This window comes from Apium graveolens, chromosome 8 (assembly GCF_009905375.1).
Source record: "Apium graveolens cultivar Ventura chromosome 8, ASM990537v1, whole genome shotgun sequence".
Taxonomy (NCBI): domain Eukaryota; kingdom Viridiplantae; phylum Streptophyta; class Magnoliopsida; order Apiales; family Apiaceae; genus Apium; species Apium graveolens.
In genome coordinates this window covers 4,635,561-4,654,857 of record NC_133654.1, presented here as the reverse complement: position 1 = coordinate 4,654,857, position 19,297 = coordinate 4,635,561, and the positions used below count along the sequence as shown (strand labels likewise).

The following is a 19,297-nucleotide window of genomic DNA, read 5'->3' as shown; positions in this document are numbered from 1 at the left end:
TCATTTCATCTCATTCATGATTTATCAAATGACCCCTTAATCGTGACTGTGTAGTAAGAACTAAGAAGTAAACTTATTTATATTTATTTACATCGAGTTCGCTTATGTTGAAAATTATTCAGTTGGAAAATTTTAGAACAAATATTCTACATTCAAACTCTGAAATGAATAATAGCATATACATGATAAATGATTGAATATAACGGCAATGTATTCTATCTCAATTTTGAATGATTATTTTTGAATTTGAAATTCATGTGCATTTAGTCTAGATTTTTAATATTTGTAAAAATATGAAGGTATCAGATTTGAATTATAAAGAAATACTTCATAAAATGATGATATTTCATCAATATTTAAAACAATTCGTTAAAATCTCATGTTGTTAAAAAATTAATGAATTTTTAACATTTTTTTCCCAATAATTTAACATTTTGGAGTCGAGAACGTGAAAGGGTTAAATGTTACTAATAATTAATAGTACAATACAGTTACTGATTTTGACAGATTTGTTTCTGTCGATTATAAATGAAAACCTCGTGCTTCATCAATAATATAAAAATGACCCAATAAGTTTTAGATATTTTTGAAAATAAAAATACAATTATTATTACCTTTTTTAAAAAATAATAGATTTAGTTCAATAATAAAATTCCATACGTCATCTACACAAATGATCGAGTCGAACAAACAAAAAATGGATCAAATCGCCGGTCTTCGTCCAAGTCTTTGTGCAGAGACCATCAATCGATATACTGAAGAAGATATATTTACATGTACCTCTTTCATCACAATCCCAACGCGTTTGAACTATCGACCATAAATGTAACTCAGTATAAGCATTCATCACTAAATCAGATCCACCACTCACAATAAAGGAGATAAACAAACACACTCTCACCAAGTAGAGAAAAATAAACTGAAAATCTAAATATAAAATTCAGATCTGATAAAATGAAATTTAAAAAGAGATAATTATTTCACCATCAAATCCAATATTTTTCGCTTAAATTCAAAATGAAAGAAAATCCAAATTCTGACAATTAGATCTAAAAACAAACTAAATAGATAAAAATTCTTTCCTGAAAAGAAAGATTATTGAAAGAAATAAACGAAATAAAACAAATCAACAGATTTGAGGCTTTTCACCGGATAAACGGACGAAAGTCTCTTTAAAAGGAGGCTGATTTTACGGGGGCTAGATTTTTTAGAGGAGGCTAACGGATTAGGCTTGTAAATTTGTTACAATTATTATTACCTATTCATCTATATAAATATTGGAAAATCAGTGGTCAAATAAAACAAGTCTTAAGTTCATAAATCCCAATTCGAATAAAATATATACACGAAATATTTCATATACTTCATCTTGCACGTAACGAATTCTAATTAATATTCAACACATTCACTTGTATTGCTCCATGTTATGCATCATCCACTGGATTCGACTATTCTTCATCCACATTTTGGTCGTGACTTTGTGTATATATATTTACATTGAGTTCGCTTATGTTGAAAATTATTCAATTGGAAAATTTAATTTAGAACTAATATCGTACATAGTTTCAAAAAAAAGAAGAACTAATATCGTACATTCTTCGGAAATTCTGAAAACAATAATAGCATATACGTGAAAAATGATTATTTATAGCGTCAATGTATTCGATCTGAATTTAGAATGATTTTTTTTTGAATTTTGAAAATTCATGTGCATTCAGTTTAGATTTTTAATATTAATCAAAATATGAAGGTATTATCTCCATTTATTTTAATTGTATATAGTTTTTTCAATGTTCGACATTAAATATACTGTCATAATTTATTTTGAATTTTTCTTTTTTTTTGTAATAATCTTTAAATATCAAATTTTTATTTAGAAGAAAAAAAATTACAAATATTTAAAAAAATATTAAAATGTGTGCCGAGTCCATGTTCCCACAATACTACCTAAAGGAACAGAGGGAGTTTCCGATTAGATTTTGAAAATTCTTATTAAAATTTTGTGGGTATTCAGATTATAAAGAAATACTTCATAATATGATGGTATTTCATCAAAATTTAAAATAATTCGTTAAAATCTCGTGTTATTCACAAAGTCATGATTTTTTTTATTTATACATGCAGACATTTATATATTTACGAAAGGTGGAGGGATGGACGTGGAAGAGTACTAGTATAAATATTAGCATACGTATACATAAGTTATAGACAACACATACACGGAGAGTTTAGAGGATAGCAGAATAATTAGCAAGATGAAGATGAAGATGGATTACATGTGGCTTGTTTGGATGATGGGAATTATAAGTGTAGCAAATGGTGCAATTCCTAAGAGTGTAATGCGTGATATAAAGAGGATCAACAATGAGGGTTCATACTTTGGGATTGTTGTGCCAAACAGCTTCGAAATGAACCCTCTTCTGCAATCTTCAAGCTTTCTGGTTGATGCAAATCTTCCATCTTTGGATTTTGCAGGTTCTTGAAACACACACGCGCACGCACACTTTTAAGTTCAGGTTTTAGGAAGCTGGCTTATACCGGATCATATCTCGTATCATTAACACGATAATTTGATTCTTGTTTTTGTTACAGGAAGAAGGTTTAGGGTAGGGAGTATAAAGGAGAAGAAGGTTATAATCGTTATGACAGGATTGAGCATGGTATGTACAATTTACTTGCATTTTTTTACCAGCAAGTTCAGAGGTTGAGCTGCAGATATATATGTAATTAGTTTTTTAAAAATAGCAGCAATTACTGGGATACCATCTTCCAAATAATTCCCTGATATTTAAATGCATATCATTATTAGTTAAAACAAAATTTCATTATATATTTAATTATTTGTGATAATATGTTATTATCTTAAGAATAACATACCACTACAACAAATCTACAAATCTGGCCATTTACGACGGCCAACTTACAATGGGAAAAAAATGTGCAGCCACGTGGAAGAATGACTCATTTAACTTACGACGGAAATCTAATTCCGACGTAAGTTATTTATCTTTATTAAAATTTTAACTTGAAATTAAATAAAAAAATATTTTATCTAAATTTACGACAAAATATTTGTGATAGAAAACATTGAATCGTCCAACTTACGACGAAAGTTAAAATTTGTCGTAAGTTATCAAATTGGAAAATTCAACTTTTTCCCCAAAATTTTGAGGGTAAATTTGACTTTTCTCAAATTTTTGGCGGCCAATAATTTATGACGGATTCCGTCGTAAATTAGTACATGATTTTTGATATTTTCAATTTTCAAAAAAAATATTATTTCATGATCCAACCATATTAATGTCAGCATTTATTTAAGATTCTTTATATTGGGGATGCGGGATTCGCATGCATTTTAAGGTTCTCGTAAAGTATGTTTTTCTAAAAAAATTTAAATATTTTTTTTGAATAAAAATATAATTTTTAAATTTTTATACAGAAAATAAATTTTTTTTAAAAGAATTATAGATTTATATTTTATAGTAGCTTTAAAATACGGGTCGTAAAAAATACTTAAAGAAATGAGTGAAACGGGGGAATATTATTTGTTTACATTTCATTGATAAAATTTGTAATGAGCCAGAGTCGAATCTAGAACATGGATAACAAGACCCGGGAAAACAAGATTTAAACCTTTATCAGTAGACAATAGTTCAGCTTGAATGGAAAATTAATCTTTTGAATTCCATATCCAGGAATTTGGAGTTACCTGACGTTGAAACTGACAAAAAACAATAGGAAAATTTAAATGCATGTTTTCAGATGGAAGTTTTTAGAAGATATTAGAAGTTATAATCTCCTCTGGAAAATTCTCAAACCTAATTATTTGTATTTACACACCCATAAATATTTAAATATTTACACACCCATGTCTTCGATTGGTGGGATCTTGATATTTTGCATTTGCGCGTCTTTTATCGATTAACAATACTAATTATTGTTATGATATTTTGCATTTGAGGAATGCGGGTCTTTTAACGATTAACAATACTTTATCTGTTTCATTTTATCGGTCGCTTGACTTTTTTGTACACATCTCAAGATGCATTGACTGCTTAATAAAAATTATCATTTTTAAATTTTCTTTTTGTAAATAAAAATTTAAGTTATATATTCTTATTCAAAAAAAGAAAATTTTAAAAATTATTATTTTAACTATACAGTCAAAACACTTAAAAATGAGTGCAGAAAAGTCAAAAGTCTATTAAAAAGAAACAGAGGGAGTACTAATTATTGTCATTAAACTAACAAATTAAGAGTGTAGCATTTTATTATATATGTACTCAGTAATTTTATGTGCTGCATGGAAAAAGTTGAATGCAGGTATTACTACACAATTGCTGCTAAGTCTGTTTAATATAAAAGGAGTTCTTCACTTTGGAATTGCTGGAAATGCAAATCCTCAGCTTGAAATAGGAGATGTAACAATTCCTCAGTATTGGGCTCATACAGGCCTCTGGGTTTGGCAGGTACACATTTATATAGTCCCAGTTTTAATTTTGCATATGTTGATGACCTCAACTTATTTATTCTTTGAATCATGGGCCGGTCTATATTCCAGTTTAATTATATTTTTATGTTGTATGTTTGATACTGAAATTGACGTGAATGTATGAGTCACGTCACTAAATTTGAACTTATTTGAATGGATTTTTTTGAAAAATACTTAAGTCCAAATATATTTTTGCAAAAATACTGTCATTTTAATAAAAAAATGCAAAAATATTTTTTTATTTGCAAAAATACTATTTTTCAATTTTTTTTTGCAAAAATACGATTTTTTGCAGCTGAAATCAACTGAATGCAACCTACGGCGAGTTTCTGCAACTAAATGCAACCTCGTGCAACTAAAAAAACTAGATTCAACTAGTTGCTGCATATCTGCTTGATTTTAGTTGATTTTGGTTGATTTCGTATTTTTGCAAAAAAATCAGAAGATAGTAAAATCGCAAAAAAAAATTAGAAAAGTTAGTATTTTTGGTAAATTCTCTGTTTTAATTTAGAATTTCACCTTTTAGCAAAAACTATTATGCTGATAAATAATTTGCTAACTATCGCATGTTACGGATTAGTGGCCGCTACGTATATCTTCATAATTACGAACCTAAATTTTATATGACAGCGGTATGGACAAGGCCCTGATGATGAGCTACCATTAGAAGTTAACGGAGATTACACGAGAACAGTTGGATATCTAAAGTTTTCGAATTATACGAACGGTACTGCAGATGATAAATTTTCCGATAATCTTCTGAACAATGTATGGTATCAACCAGAAGAGATCTTTCCTAAAAATGGACAGCCAGAAGAACGACAACATGCGTTTTGGGTCTCCGTCGATCCATATTATTTTTCCCTTGCGAAAGAACTAGAGGTAATCCTAGTTATTTATTTGACGGTATTTTTTATTAGTAGATGGTCCCGGACAAACGATTGTTAGCAGCATAACATACTGCAATGTTATTATGCAGTACGTAAGATGATATGACGAGTCCACCCATGTATTCATATAAAAAAAACCTAGTGTTATATGATATGCTGCAACAATCGTTTGTTCCAGACCGGACTCGTGATACTATCGAGGTTTGGAACTAGAGGTAATCCTAATTATTTATTTGACGATATTTTTTATTGGTATAAGATCTAGGACAAATGATTGTTAACAGCATATCATACTGCACTATTATTACGCAGCACATAAGATGATACGATGCGTCCACCCATGTATTCATATAAAAATAAACCTAGTGCTCTATGATATGCTGCAACAATCGTTTGTTCTATACCGGACCCCTGACGAGGTTTGGAACTAAAGGTAATCCTAGTTATTTATTTGACGATCTTTTTTATTGGTAGATGGTTCAGAACAAACGATTGTTAGCAGAATATCATACCGCACTAATATTATGCAGTACGTAAGATGATATGATGAGCCCACCCATGTATTCATATAAAAATAAACCTAATGTTGTATGATATGCTGCAACAATCGTTTGTTCCAGACCGGACCCCTAATATTATCGATGTTCCGGTTTACTAAAAAACGTGTTGAAAACAGACGATGAAGTTGAACGGATGTGTGAATGCAACCACATGTTTACCAAGACCACCAAAAGTTACAAGAGTCCAAAGAGGTGCAAGTGCCGGTGTGTTTGTAGACAATGCTGCATACAGAGAATTTCTGTATACAAAATTCAATATAACACCAATTGACATGGAAAGTGCAGCTGTGGCTCTGATATGTCTTCAACAAAACACTCCTTTCATTGCATTCAGAGCTCTTTCTGACTTAGCTGGTGGTGGTTCTGCTGTTTCTAATGAAGCTGACATCTTTTCTCCCTTGGCTGCTCAAAATTCAGTTGATGTTTTAATTCAGTTTATTACCCTAGTTAATTAATTTTCTAAACTACACTTGGACAATTCACACAGACCCATTTTAGGGTTGGTTCAGTGTAGTTATATCGTAAACCTAAGGATTAATAAATCATGCTTATATTTGTATTGAATAATATTGTATTTTTGTTTGATAAAATCTTTGTTGGGCCAGATTTGTTCCCAATTTATTTGGGTTTTGTTTATTCTGTTCTTATGAGAGCTTGGTGTGTTTTGGTGTGATTCGATGTCCAGGACGTTAGATCTGCCGGATTTTCATAAATTTGATTCAGTGATAAAGATTTATATGGGATTGCAATTATGATCGATAACTAAAATTGGTTTTGGTGAAGGCGATACATGTGTATATATGAATTTCAACAAATCGCTTGATTGCGTCTTCATAAAGACTAGATTAATCAGCGATATGATCTATTTTATGTTTGTTCGACTCGATTGTTCTTGTAGATGCCGTATGGCTTTTCATTATTGAATAATTCTGATTTTTTTAAAAAAAAAAAAAAATTATTGTCACATGATGTATTGGACTCATGGTTAATCATTGATTCATTGAACTATCATTTGTTTTTGCATATTTTCGAATAATCACAAAGTCAAATCCTTTGTAAACGGTAAACCGTGTTTTATGGGAAATCTTGAAAACCGTACATATTTTATGAGTAAAATATTATGTTAAATATTATAAAATAGTTTTTATAGATCATATAATATTATAAAATGTATTATTTTATAAAATATGTTCAGCTCGCAGATATTTTGCTTGTTGAACGAAAACTATTTTAATTTAATATTTTTAATAAAATAATAACTATTATAAAAAATATTTTATTCAATAATATTATTTAATAATATTTTGATTATAAATCATAAATAATATTCGAGATCCTCCAAAAAAGTGACCTTCATGGAATAATAAATCGTACTTGTGTTTGTCGCATGGTCCATCCTTATTTGTCCTGGTAAGTAATTAGCTCAAACTCGACCCGATACAGGGTTATGTTGGCTCGATTCGTTAAAAACTAGAGTTTGAGTTTACACAAAAAAATGTGTGCTTTAACATAAGCGAGCTCGAGCCGAATTTTAGCATGTGCGACACGATCTCGGCTTTAACTCGTCTCGTTAAAACTCAAAAGAATATAAATATATCATGATTTTAATAATAATATTTACATTTATAATTTAAGATAACACCAATAAATTATTTTACGAATAATTTGGATTATTTAAGGATAATAGACTAAAATTTGAATTTCAGTTATGTCGAAACTGATAATAAGTTAGTCCATATCACTTTCAACTATTATTATTAAGATTCAATGTTATCGTTCACGAGGTGTTTGTTAAGGGATCAAGTTCGACTTAACTCATTTTTGTTTGAAAAGATCGAGTGTGGCTCGGTTTGTTAACGAGTTCAAACTCGAACACAATTTTTATGCGATAAAAAAATTCAGTTCGGCTCAGTTTATTAAGAAAAACAAAGTAAGCTTGGTTCGTCAAGGACAAAGTTTGGCATAGGTACATCATCGTTAAAAACCTATAAAATCTTTGAGATCCAATAAAAAGGATAATCATGAAACCTAACAATAATTCATGTATTACGACATAAAATCGTCTTGGATATTTTATCGGGTTATTAAAAAACGGTCTGGACCATCGACGAAGAATGAGTAAATTGAGCTCCGGAGAACACGTATTCGAGCGCACTAGGCGGTGCTAGCCGGGGTTAGCACTAAGAAGTGCTAGCCCCGGGCGAGCACTAGTGAAACAGCCCGCACTTTCGGACTATTAATTCTAAATAAAAAAAACTATACAATTTACTAATTGAAATCTCTATTTCAAAGGTGTCTATTATAAAAGCGCAGCTAACGGAAGTCCAAAAGTCAAACCACTCCAAACCTAAGGTCCTCAAAACTTCAGCGCTATCCAACTCGAATCTTAGACAAAACCTGAAATTGTAAGTAATGAGTTATACATCCCAGCAAGAAACTAATCGATCCAACTAGCAGGCCAAGTATCACATGCATATAACAAAATACGATAATCTATAAGATACGATATTTGAAACAAACACTTTTGATACATATTTTTATTCTTATTCGATACATACGATACACATAACACATAAACAACAATAATTCAAAATTAATAACTCATGTCACGACAACTACAACCCGGTGATAACGGTCCTAAATTTTCAGAAAAATGTCACTATAATCCGGTGACTACGGTCCTAAGTTCTTATTAGATATTTTCACAAACCATGGCATAAATTAGAGATCTCAAATTATCATTGGCACACAACACATATACGACAATACATATACTATAACACATAGTACTTTCGAATATATCATCACTTAGCCCATGTTTTGATAATCAAATATAAATGCATAACATATAATTTTTAAAACACTAGCAAGATCGATCGAAAAGTTACCTCCAAACCTCATCATATCTGAAATTATCCTTTTTGACCCTCTAAACGATGTTTTCTTGAAAAACCTGAAACACGAAAGTTGAAGAAAACGAAAATAGCTTTCCGAAAAGTCCAGAATCAACGAATTCCGACTTATGATGAATTTTCTACGAATTTTACAAGACTGCTGATTTTTGTGTAAAGAGCCCTACGAATTTTATGAATAAAAACGAGGAAGACGAATATCGTGTATTTATAACGATACAAAACCCTATGTCTTAACCTACAAATTATCCATATTAGAATCTGATCCAAATTTTAAGCTTGTTATTCTAATTCAATTTTAAATCATAATCTTAATCAAATTTTAATCCTTTTAATTCTATTATTTTATTATTAATCTAATTCTAATATTTGCGGGATATTATAACTAGGAATTGCTAGCCCTGGGCGCGGCCGTTTGCGACGACTTTCAAATAACGAAAAGTTAAGATGACACTTTATTCACGATAATCGCAACAATGAAGGTGTGTGACGATCGCTACGACGAAGGTGTCATGACGGTAGTCACAATAGAAGGTAACGACGACGATTGAGTATTGATGAGAAGACCACAGAAGAGGTCACATAATTAGGAGAGAACGAATGTAATCATCAAACAACAAGAAGTGATTCGGTCTCCGGGGAAATGCCCCGGGACCCCTAGGGTGCGCCCTGTAGTATATAGATACAGAGGGTGGCCGTTTTGCAACGCGGAATAAATAAAGGATGGAAATTTTGCAAGGAAGGTTGTTCCAACAACTCAGAGAAGAATTTAACATAAAATTAAACAAGTGAAGGAGAGGAGCCTCCGGAGAGGCCCCACCTCTTAGGGTGCACCCTAGGGGTCCGAAGGAGCCTTCAGAGAGGCTTCAACCCCTTAGGGTGCGCCCTGAGGGTAAAAGAGGGGTCTCCGGGAACCCATTTTCCTGGAAAGTATTTTAAAGGCGTCTTTTTGTATTCTTGTGAGTTGTCCTCGTAGGAGAATGATCATTAACATTTAATGTATGTTTTGGGAGCCATCTCTCTTCATTCAATGAGTTGTACTCGTCTTATAGTCCAGTAGGGTTATCCTCATCGGGGGAGAGAATGTGCTTGAGCATTTACGGTAAATACCGGTTATACATATAATTACGGTCGACAAAAATAGCGCTAGTATAGAGGATATCCACCAACCGAAGAGTTTACTTATCCGTGAAATTCCGAAGTAACCGAGTCTTGAACCTTTGTGACTAGGCCGCGTCCTGGACAGTCTTTAAACAAATACATGCTTGAGTTATAATAAAAAGTTAGTTCGATTGATTTCTTGTTTCCACTGTCCGACTTGATTCTCTATGAAATGAGATAAATGAGATACATAACCACATTGTAAGTTAACGTGTTTGAGAGTTCCGAGAAGTCAAATATAAATTCTATCAATATTCGCCCCTTTTAAGCACAAATTACACACTCTAGCAATATTTCTAATCAACAATCATCATTATAAATCTTGATTCCGACCCTGAATTTCAATTTTTTTTGTTAACAAAATTCATCCAAAACCCCATGTATTATAGATGGAAATGAATGGTACACACAACTCCACCTGCATACACTATAATCTAAAATCATTGTGGTCAAACCAAGCCTAAGGTCGGTGATACAAACTTTACAAATATAAAGACAAGTTCTCAAAAAAGTTGTAACAAATTGACATCTCCTAACAAGACCGACCAGAGGAGTGCGGAAACTAATAATTAATCAAGATTTAGCGGGTCCAACACTCTTAATTTGTTGAAAAATGTAACAAAAAATCTAAAAAGAAGAGACTAATTAAGTAATTATTGCTAAAATCTATTCATTAATACGCATTAAACCGTCCAAGAAGCAACATAGTGTATACAGTCAAAGCCGGCAATGGACGGCTTAATCATTTCTTATTTACATTTTTTATTTGTTTAGTAATATTTATTTGATTTTTTAGTGATTATTCGGATACTAAACAACAAATAAAATGGATATTCCCTATTTTCGGTTACCTTTTGTTTGGCGTGTCGCAAGAGCGTAGGGAAAAATATCCATGGAATTCAAATTCAAAATCTAAACTAATTAAGTGAATAATATAATTTTTAATTGTAGTTGATTGAATTAAATAGATTTATTATTTTGTATGTATACAATTGAATATGTGAATATTTACAAACACTTTAAATTGGACTGAATTTTTAAAGAAAATATTGGTGGATTAAATTTTGCGGATATTTAGAGTGCGACTGTACGGACTTGACCGCCAAATATTATAATATTTTGCTGAATATTAAAAATACTGTTTTCGGGAAAATATAAAATTAGTAGTCTTACGGAAGTTTAAAAAACTACTGAACATTTGAGAAAAAAACTAACGAATTGAATCAAATTAAAAAATTAATTTAATATTAATGTTTGGTAGTTGGTTGATTGAAATAACAATTCGATTTAAATTCGTTAATTTTTAAGAACTACTTCTCAATTAAAGTATTATATGTTTGCTAATTTGCTAAGTTGCCATTTACATTTAAACCTCGCAAAATGATACGCTCGGGGATATGAAAATTATATGTATTTAACGAGATTATTCATTTATTGATATTAAAATATGTTATTTTTATTATATTGATCATAAAAAATTAAAAAAATGCTAAAGTTTTTAAAACTGTTCCTGAAACGGTTCGCAAATAATTATGTGTCAACTTGGTCATTCATTTATAAATAAACTGAACTCGGCATGTGTTAATATAAACTCCGTGTAATTCAGAATAAATTTGAGATTCATTTCGGGAGTTCTAGCATTACTTTAAAAATTACTCCCTCCGTCCCTCCATGTTCTTTATACCGGAGACTGGGGATCGGTACGTATTTTAAGGCCCCGCAAAATATGGTTCTCTAAATATTTTTAATTTTTTTTAAATAAAAATATAATATTTAAGTTTTTATAAAGAAAAAAAATTAAAAAATAAATTATACAACTATGCTTTATAGCCGTGTCAGGTATGAGAAAAAAAACATGTAAAGAAATGAGTGGTACGAACTACGAAATGTTAGTTTTGAAGATATTATTTATTTTACCTAATATTCATTTTTAAGTTGTAACTTTCATTTTTGTCATGTACCATGTCCTCTGTCTCGCGCCATCACCGTAAACAGTTAATTTAGTTACCTCTGCCTCTGTCCACAAAACTCAAACAAAAACAAATCAAAATATCAAACAACTTCATTGTTCTTCTTGTTCCACCACCATGTCCTCTACCGCTACCACCTCAGATGAAATTGTCCATCACACCAGTACCTTCTTCTCTGAAATTCTTTCGCAATCCGATCTTCGACGTCGTATTTACGCGATTTTCAGACAAAAATTCTCTTATTCAGACCAGAACATTGTTAAACAACTAAACATTGTCACAGAAGCACTAGAAACTGTAATATCAACTAGTAGTAATGTGTCTGTCAGGTCTTCGTCGCTTAGATTATCCGAAAAGCTTCTTAATTCTTACACTAAAACCTCGTTTTCATCGTTTCTTTTGTGTCTTGTTTATTTTTTATCTAATAGTCCTATAGAAGCTGCATTTAGTTTATTAGAAGTGTTTTATGATGACCCTTGTCTTGCTAGATCAGAAATATCACCTCAAGTTTTCGAGGAATTGTTTTTACGACACTTTGTTCGTGTTCTCGAATGGTATAATGAGCAAAAATCAAGAATTCTGTCTTCTTTGTCTAAGGACTCTGGATATGACAGTGATGATCATTCGATTTGTGTTGAGTCGGTTGGTGTTTCGTGCACGACTTTGTTGTCGAAAATGAATGGGAATCAGGCTTTGGAGTTGAAGGAATTGGAGAGGGATTATGAGGATGTTCTTGATGAGAATTGCAGAGTGTTTGTTTGGTATTTTAAAGAGGTTCTGGAGAATGCAGATGAAAATGCAGTGATTGATCCGCCGTCTGTGGTACTGGAAATAATCGATAGAGAGGACGAAATTGAGGATGCTGATGAGGTAGTGGAGATTGATACTGATGGATCTGGATTGAAGAATGGACGGTATAATGTAATGATTATTTCCAGATTTATTTTTTAATATCTGTTCTACATTATTTGTGTTTAGTTCCTGCTTTCCACATTCACCTTTGTAGCCTTAATTTCCCAAATAAGATAACAACGGAATGATCTATCATGCTCGTAGAGCAGAGTCTGTGGAGGGTAAGATGTAAGCAGATCTTTCCATTACTCCTACGAGAAGAAAAGCCATATCCGATTGACCCTAGCTTACACATTTTCCCCAATAAGATCGATAAGCTAATGTCGTTCTCATCTACATCTCCTTTCTAAACTTAGGGTTCCATACATTAAGTATAATTTTCCCAAGGAATTTTATGTTTTAGTCTTATATCCCAATAGAACGGAGATAGTTTTTTCTTACAAATATGTCCTAAAGTTCAAAAGTCCATCCTTTTCTCGAGCTTGTCTTCCTGACATTTCAGGCTATGTAGATTCTTGCAACTTGTATGGTAAGTGCAAGTTTGATTTCAGTGGAAGAGAGAGATTTTCCATTGTGCCTTTCTAATGTAGTCAATGGGGGATTTTTTTTTTTTGAAATACATTGCCCCCACCAAAAAGTTGCATTTTTCGATATATTTATTCTTCAATTTGTAGAATTTAGCTATAGAACCCTGAGAATTTAGTTTCTAAAGATTAATAGAACCTTTGAAAGAATTCAGGTCATATTCAGAATTTTCAAAGCATAATAGTACTCTTTAAGTTAGGAAGATCATTAAAAACTTTAGCCTTGTTGACTTGATTGTAGAACATTCATTATGGTTACTCAATCTTCTGGAATGTTGACACAGTACCTTATATATATTGCACATTTGCCACAATTTCAATTATTTAAGTAGGTCTGATTTAGTAAGCAATCATTTAGAAAGATTACGTGTGTCGATGTTTGTAATCTATTGAAACAGTAGGAACATTGTCTGAAATGACCCTCCTTCAAAAATGGAGTTTCATGTGAATGTCAGTGATGTTACTAAAAAATTATCAAACCCCTAGATAGCATCTGAATATGCCTATTACTTTCTGTTTGTGAAACACAATGATACTTAGTCAACTGGAATCTGGCTTTTTTGGTTGAGATCCAGTATGGAGATTCAAGATTTTGTGTTATGATTTACATATCATTTGCCTATTACTTCCTGCAGCCAATTTGGACTGAAGAAGAAAAATATGTATCGAGAAATCTCTCCAAATTTCCATCTTTTTTCCCTGAAAGGGTCTCTATGAAAGTCCTAACTAATCTGGGATCATTAAAGAGATCAGCGGCATCATTCAACAAAGACTGTGAACCTGAACCAGTTGCTGAGTATAGCTTTTCTTCTTCGGATTCTGAAGGGCAGAAAGAGGTACTAATATTGACAAGAACTGTTATTCTCTGTTGACTGATTACCAATCAATTTATTTTAGTTATAAGATGTAATAATGTGTCTTCCAGGAGATGGACCAAAACAGAACTTCACTGGAATCTAGACAAAGCCCATCCCGGATGATAGAGCTGGCCAATACAACAGATTCAAGCTGGTACATTATAAAGATAATCTTACAGAAAGCTATACTGGTTTTCACATCTTTTATTTTATTTTTTATTGTCACCAGTTCTCCAGATCCTGACATGACAGATACCGATAACCTGCCTGGAGAAGGAAAGCATAAAGCCCCTAGGGATTTTGTCTGTCCGATAACAAGTTATATATTTGATGATCCAGTGACTCTTGAGACAGGACAGACTTATGAACGTAAAGCAATCCAAGAATGGATTGACAGGGGGAATTTGACTTGCCCCATTACACGGAAGAAGCTGAATGGTACTCAACTGCCTAGTACAAATTACGTTCTTAAACGTCTAATTGCAAGATGGAGAGAAGAGAACTTCAGTTCAACTCTTGTTAAGTCTGAGAATCAACATCAAGAAAGTGAACAAAGTTTTAGCAATGGCATGCCTCCAGCATCTCCTGACAGTGTCATAAGCCAGGCTACTATTGATGGCGCAGTTGGTGAGCTACGACATGCAATAGAAACCTTATCTATGTCAGAAATATTAAAAGAGTCTGAAACGGCAGTACTCTGGATTGAGAGGTTCTGGCAAGAAGCTAACATGCAAGCAGAAATTCAAACTATGCTCTCAGAACCACAAATTATCAATGGTTTTGTGGATATCCTTTTTAATTCTGTTGATACTCGAGTCTTGAGAGCCACAGTTTTTCTTCTTTCTGAACTTGGATCAAGAGATGATAGCGTGATCCAGACACTATGTGGAGTAGATCCTGATGTTGAATGTGTTGTAGCACTCTTTAAAAAGGGTTTGCTAGAGGCTGTTGTATTGGTTTATCTTTTGAAAAATTCCGCTATAAGCTTCATTGATATGGGAATACTAGATTCTTTATTTGATGTTTTAGGAAAGAAAGAGGATGACTTTGTTAAAATGTGCATCAAGCCACAATCAGCTTCCGTTCTTTTGCTTAAACAGATTCTTGGAAGTGTCGATGAAATTAGTATATCAGGAGCTCTTGGAAGTTTCCTTTCAGATGAAGTGATTGAAAATATTGTATCCAGCTTAGAAGCTGAGTGGCACGAAGAAAGGTTTGCTGCTGTCAGTATCTTGCTGAGATGTATACAAGAGGATGGCAACCGTAGGAACCTTATTGCTCAAAAGGCTGAATTGGCCACACTAATAGAAAGCTTTTTTGAGGCAAATGATGAAGAAAGGTTTCAGATAGTTCAATTTCTTTCAGAGTTAGTTAAGTTGCACAGGTACTCCTTTGCTGTTTCTTTCTCTTGGTTCTAACAGGCCTGTACATCTGTAGCTGTTTTGCAGTAGCTGAAAGCGTAAACATTAATTTTTTTGTGATTTTGGATATCTTCAGAAGAATAGATAATGAGCAAGTACTTCATATCATAAAGGATGAAGGTACTTACAGTACAATGCACACGTTACTCGTATATCTGCAAACAGCACTCCAGGATCAACGTCCTGTTGTGGCTGGTCTTCTTCTGCAACTCGACATTCTGGTTCGAATCTCTCTCAGTCTCCCCCTCTTTCCAAAATATAATATGAGAGTAAGTTAATAATTGAATTCTTTACTCTTAGATGAAGCCGAGGAAGGCAAGTATATATCGAGAAGAAGCACTAGATACTATTATCTCGTGTCTTAAAAATTCAGATTTCCCTGCTGCACAAATAGCTGCAGCTGAAACAATTTTGGTCCTTCAGGGGAGGTTCTCTTATTATGGGAATCCGCTAGCCCGAGCTTTTCTTCTCAAACGCGCAGGTCTTGACAAAACTGACAAATCTATGATGATAAAGGACCATGTAATGATAACTTCACAGAACAGCACAGAAACTATGGTGAGCTTCTATTATTTTGGGATTTGGTATTTTTTTCAATTTTTTTCGTACTAGAAGTTCTCTTTTAGTGTTGCATTTATCTAATCTATAGGAAGAGGAGAATGCTGCTGAGGAATGGGAGAAAAAAGTGGCATTTGCCCTGGTGAGCCATGAGTTTGGCTTACTCTTTGAAGCTTTAGCAGAAGGCTTAAAGAGTACACATGCAAAGTTACATTCAGCATGCTTTTTATCAGCTACCTGGCTTTTAGACATGCTTACCAAACTGCCAGATACTGGGATCCAAGGAGCTGCCCGAGCCTGCTTGCTCAAGCAGTTCGTCTCAATCTTTAAGTCTGCAGAGGATGTAGAAGATAGAGCTATTTCCATGCTCGCTCTAAGCAGCTTTATCCATGAGCCTGGTGAGTAGTTATCCATGGAATCTGAAATTCTTTGTTGCGGTTTTTTGCAAGACACAGTAATATCATACAAGCATGACATACTACTATCTACTCTCCCTTAGGGCATACTTTATATATGAAATGAAATCTTTTTGAAGGAAAAATTCTACCGTCTTGCTTGACCAGTCATTAACAAAAGTGATCAATCCAAAACATAAAATAAAATAGGAAGGTACTTGCTGAAACTTAATCCCTTAGAAAAGGAAAATGTGTTAGGAATTTTGACATCAGTTCCAACAATATAGCATGTACAGTAACAACTGATGTATCATAGTTAATGATATATCTTCATGTTGTTCATGTTAATTTGTCACTGATAAATTCCGTTTTGATGTGGAAAATGGAGTTTCAGAGGGGCTACATGATATGACCTTATATGTGAAAGATGTCCTGAAAGGCCTGAGGGAGCTTAAAAAATCTTCTGTAGTTGCTTCCGAGGTGCTAAAAAGTTTAGCAGATGGAAATGACTCTAGTAATGTTAGTTTCTCGTACCCTGTACAACTTTATTCCGTGAAGAATAATTAACATTAATCTAATCTTAGACTAATTTGGTTCCTTCAGGAAATGTGGATTCATAAAGAACTATATCAAGAAGATTGCAGTGCAAATGGTGAAGTTTTATCAATAGTGTGCTTTAAAGATAAAATATTTTCTGGTCATTCAGATGGGACAATCAAGGTAATATGCATCATATGTTGAAGTTATGCTACTTATTTAGCTTGTTATCTTGTATCCTTAAGCCTGAGAGAATGAATCTTGCATCCTTGCCTAATTTTTTTTCTGATAGAATTTTTTCCCATTTGCTATAGGTATGGACTGGTAAAGGAAGCATTCTGCATTTAATTCAAGTGACTCGGGAACATACCAAGGCAGTTACTAGTTTGACAGTATCAGAATCAGGGGATAAACTATACAGCGGTTCTCTTGATAAGACCGTGAGGGTAGGCTTAGGCTATATTCTTACTTAAGATCTGCATTCTGAATATATCAGTTTTAGTGCTAAGGATTTGCTTTCATGTGCAGGCCTGGGATGTTGACAATGGAGGAATGCAATGTGAACATGTTTATGATATGAAGGACCATGTTAACAGTCTAGCAATTGCAAATAACGTCTCATATTTCATTCCTTATGGGGCTGGAATCAAAGTAATGCACGATGATCATATCGTTTAAGCAACTTAGTTGTTTTGTATCTGTTCCCACTTAACTAATAAAACCTAGCTTGTTTTTCTATCAGGTGCACTCATTGAATGGAGCATCAAAATTGCTGAATCCGAAAAAATATGTTAAGTGCTTGGTCCTTGTAAACGGGAAGTTGTTTTGTGGATGCACGGATAACAGCATTCAGGTAGCACAGATAACAGCCTGGTTGGTGGACCTGCATATTTCTAATTTACCGTTCTCAGATAAGATTTAATAATTTTTGCAGGAAATTGATATGGCAACAGGGAAACTCAGTACCATCCAAAGTGGCTCAAGAAATTTTATGACCAAGGCAAATCCTATTTATGCACTGCAAGTTCATGATGGACTACTATATTCAGTTAGTTCACCCTTGGATGGAGCAGCAGTAAAGGTACCTATTACATGCGTTTTTCATTAAACGTCTATGATTAAATCAAGCCTATCTAATTGCAGATATGAAGAACATACTGTCTGTTATAATATCTGTCTGTTGCATCTTATGATCATAACAAATCATAGTGGTTAATTAACTAAATATCGTTTAATCCATGTTCTTCAAGATATGGAGTGCTTCAAATTATGATATTGTTGGATCAGTTCCATCGACACTGGAAGTGCGATCCATGGTGGTAAGCTCAGATTTAATCTATTTAGGATGTAAAGGAGGGATAGTGGAAGTTTGGTGCAGAAAGAAACTTGATAGAATAGAAACACTAGAAACCGGCACAAATGGAAAGATTCTCTCTATGGCTTTAGATAGCGATGAAGAGGTTCTAGTTATTGGCACTTCTGATGGCAGAATCCAGGTAACAGATATAAATTTTTCGCGTCAAACTTACTAAAAATATTAACTACTAACAAGTGCAAGTATGTCAATCTTCTTACAAACTCTGCTGGATTGCAGGCATGGGGACTAGGCTGATTTCGATGCCATAAATTCATGGAAGATGTGAATACATTCAATCAGATAAATTCAAATCGACATTCTTTTTCTAGATATAAGCTTCTCCACAGAGAGCTGATGCTCAAAGAAAATGTATATAGTATATAGTAAAATTTCAAAAAAAGATATACTTAATTCTTTATGTCATCATGTTGTAACTTAATCTTTGCCTATTTGCAAGTGCTGTACAGAAGCTCGGCTCATATGTGCAGAATACTGAATACACATTCTTTGATTAGTAGTGCTACACTTCATTTTTCCACTTTCTTGATTGAGCAGTGAAAGTGATCCTAAATTTCTAATATTTTGCCTTTCAGTTTGTCTTTTTTGTAGTAGTATTTAAAAGTAACAAACCTGGAGAATCCATAGATTTGTGTCAAGTAGTTTTCTTCTAATAGCAATGTCAACATAAAAATAAGAAGTAGCCAACTAAAACCTACCATAATATTCTTTTTAGTTATTAGACGATCTGCAA

The 19,297-nt window shown here is 33.0% G+C and overlaps 2 protein-coding genes across 2 annotated transcripts; both read left to right on the top strand.

Moving 5' to 3' along the window:
- Positions 1–2,190: 2,190 nt before the first annotated feature.
- LOC141678167 (bark storage protein A) lies at positions 2,191–6,582 on the top strand. Its single transcript, XM_074484417.1, has 5 exons — positions 2,191–2,475; positions 2,593–2,660; positions 4,314–4,469; positions 5,123–5,374; positions 6,059–6,582. The coding sequence occupies exons 1-5, from the start codon at positions 2,256–2,258 to the stop codon at positions 6,395–6,397; spliced, it is 1,035 nt and encodes a 344-aa protein (XP_074340518.1). The 5' UTR covers positions 2,191–2,255; the 3' UTR covers positions 6,398–6,582.
- Positions 6,583–12,011: 5,429 nt separating this feature from the next.
- LOC141678255 (putative E3 ubiquitin-protein ligase LIN-1) lies at positions 12,012–19,084 on the top strand. The gene is made up of 15 exons (XM_074484524.1): positions 12,012–12,906; positions 14,057–14,257; positions 14,347–14,432; positions 14,508–15,662; positions 15,776–15,920; positions 16,000–16,257; positions 16,349–16,655; positions 17,047–17,171; positions 17,256–17,372; positions 17,504–17,635; positions 17,718–17,840; positions 17,932–18,042; positions 18,124–18,270; positions 18,440–18,685; positions 18,784–19,084. Exons 1-15 carry the CDS (start codon positions 12,103–12,105, stop codon positions 18,799–18,801), a joined length of 3,975 nt encoding a protein of 1,324 aa, XP_074340625.1. The 5' UTR covers positions 12,012–12,102; the 3' UTR covers positions 18,802–19,084.
- The last annotated feature ends 213 nt before the right edge of the window (positions 19,085–19,297 follow it).

Bases quoted from the DNA above. Each gene is read 5' to 3' on its own strand.
- LOC141678255 (XM_074484524.1), top strand. From the start codon at position 12,103: ATGTCCTCTACCGCTACCACCTCAGATGAAATTGTCCATCACACCAGT. The intron at 16,258-16,348 runs GTGAGCTTCTAT...TCTAATCTATAG, and splicing joins AGAACAGCACAGAAACTATG to GAAGAGGAGAATGCTGCTGA. The intron at 16,656-17,046 runs GTGAGTAGTTAT...ATGGAGTTTCAG, and splicing joins CAGCTTTATCCATGAGCCTG to AGGGGCTACATGATATGACC.
- LOC141678167 (XM_074484417.1), top strand. From the start codon at position 2,256: ATGAAGATGAAGATGGATTACATGTGGCTTGTTTGGATGATGGGAATT. The intron at 2,661-4,313 runs GTATGTACAATT...GCATGGAAAAAG, and splicing joins TTATGACAGGATTGAGCATG to TTGAATGCAGGTATTACTAC. The intron at 5,375-6,058 runs GTAATCCTAGTT...TGTTGAAAACAG, and splicing joins CCCTTGCGAAAGAACTAGAG to ACGATGAAGTTGAACGGATG.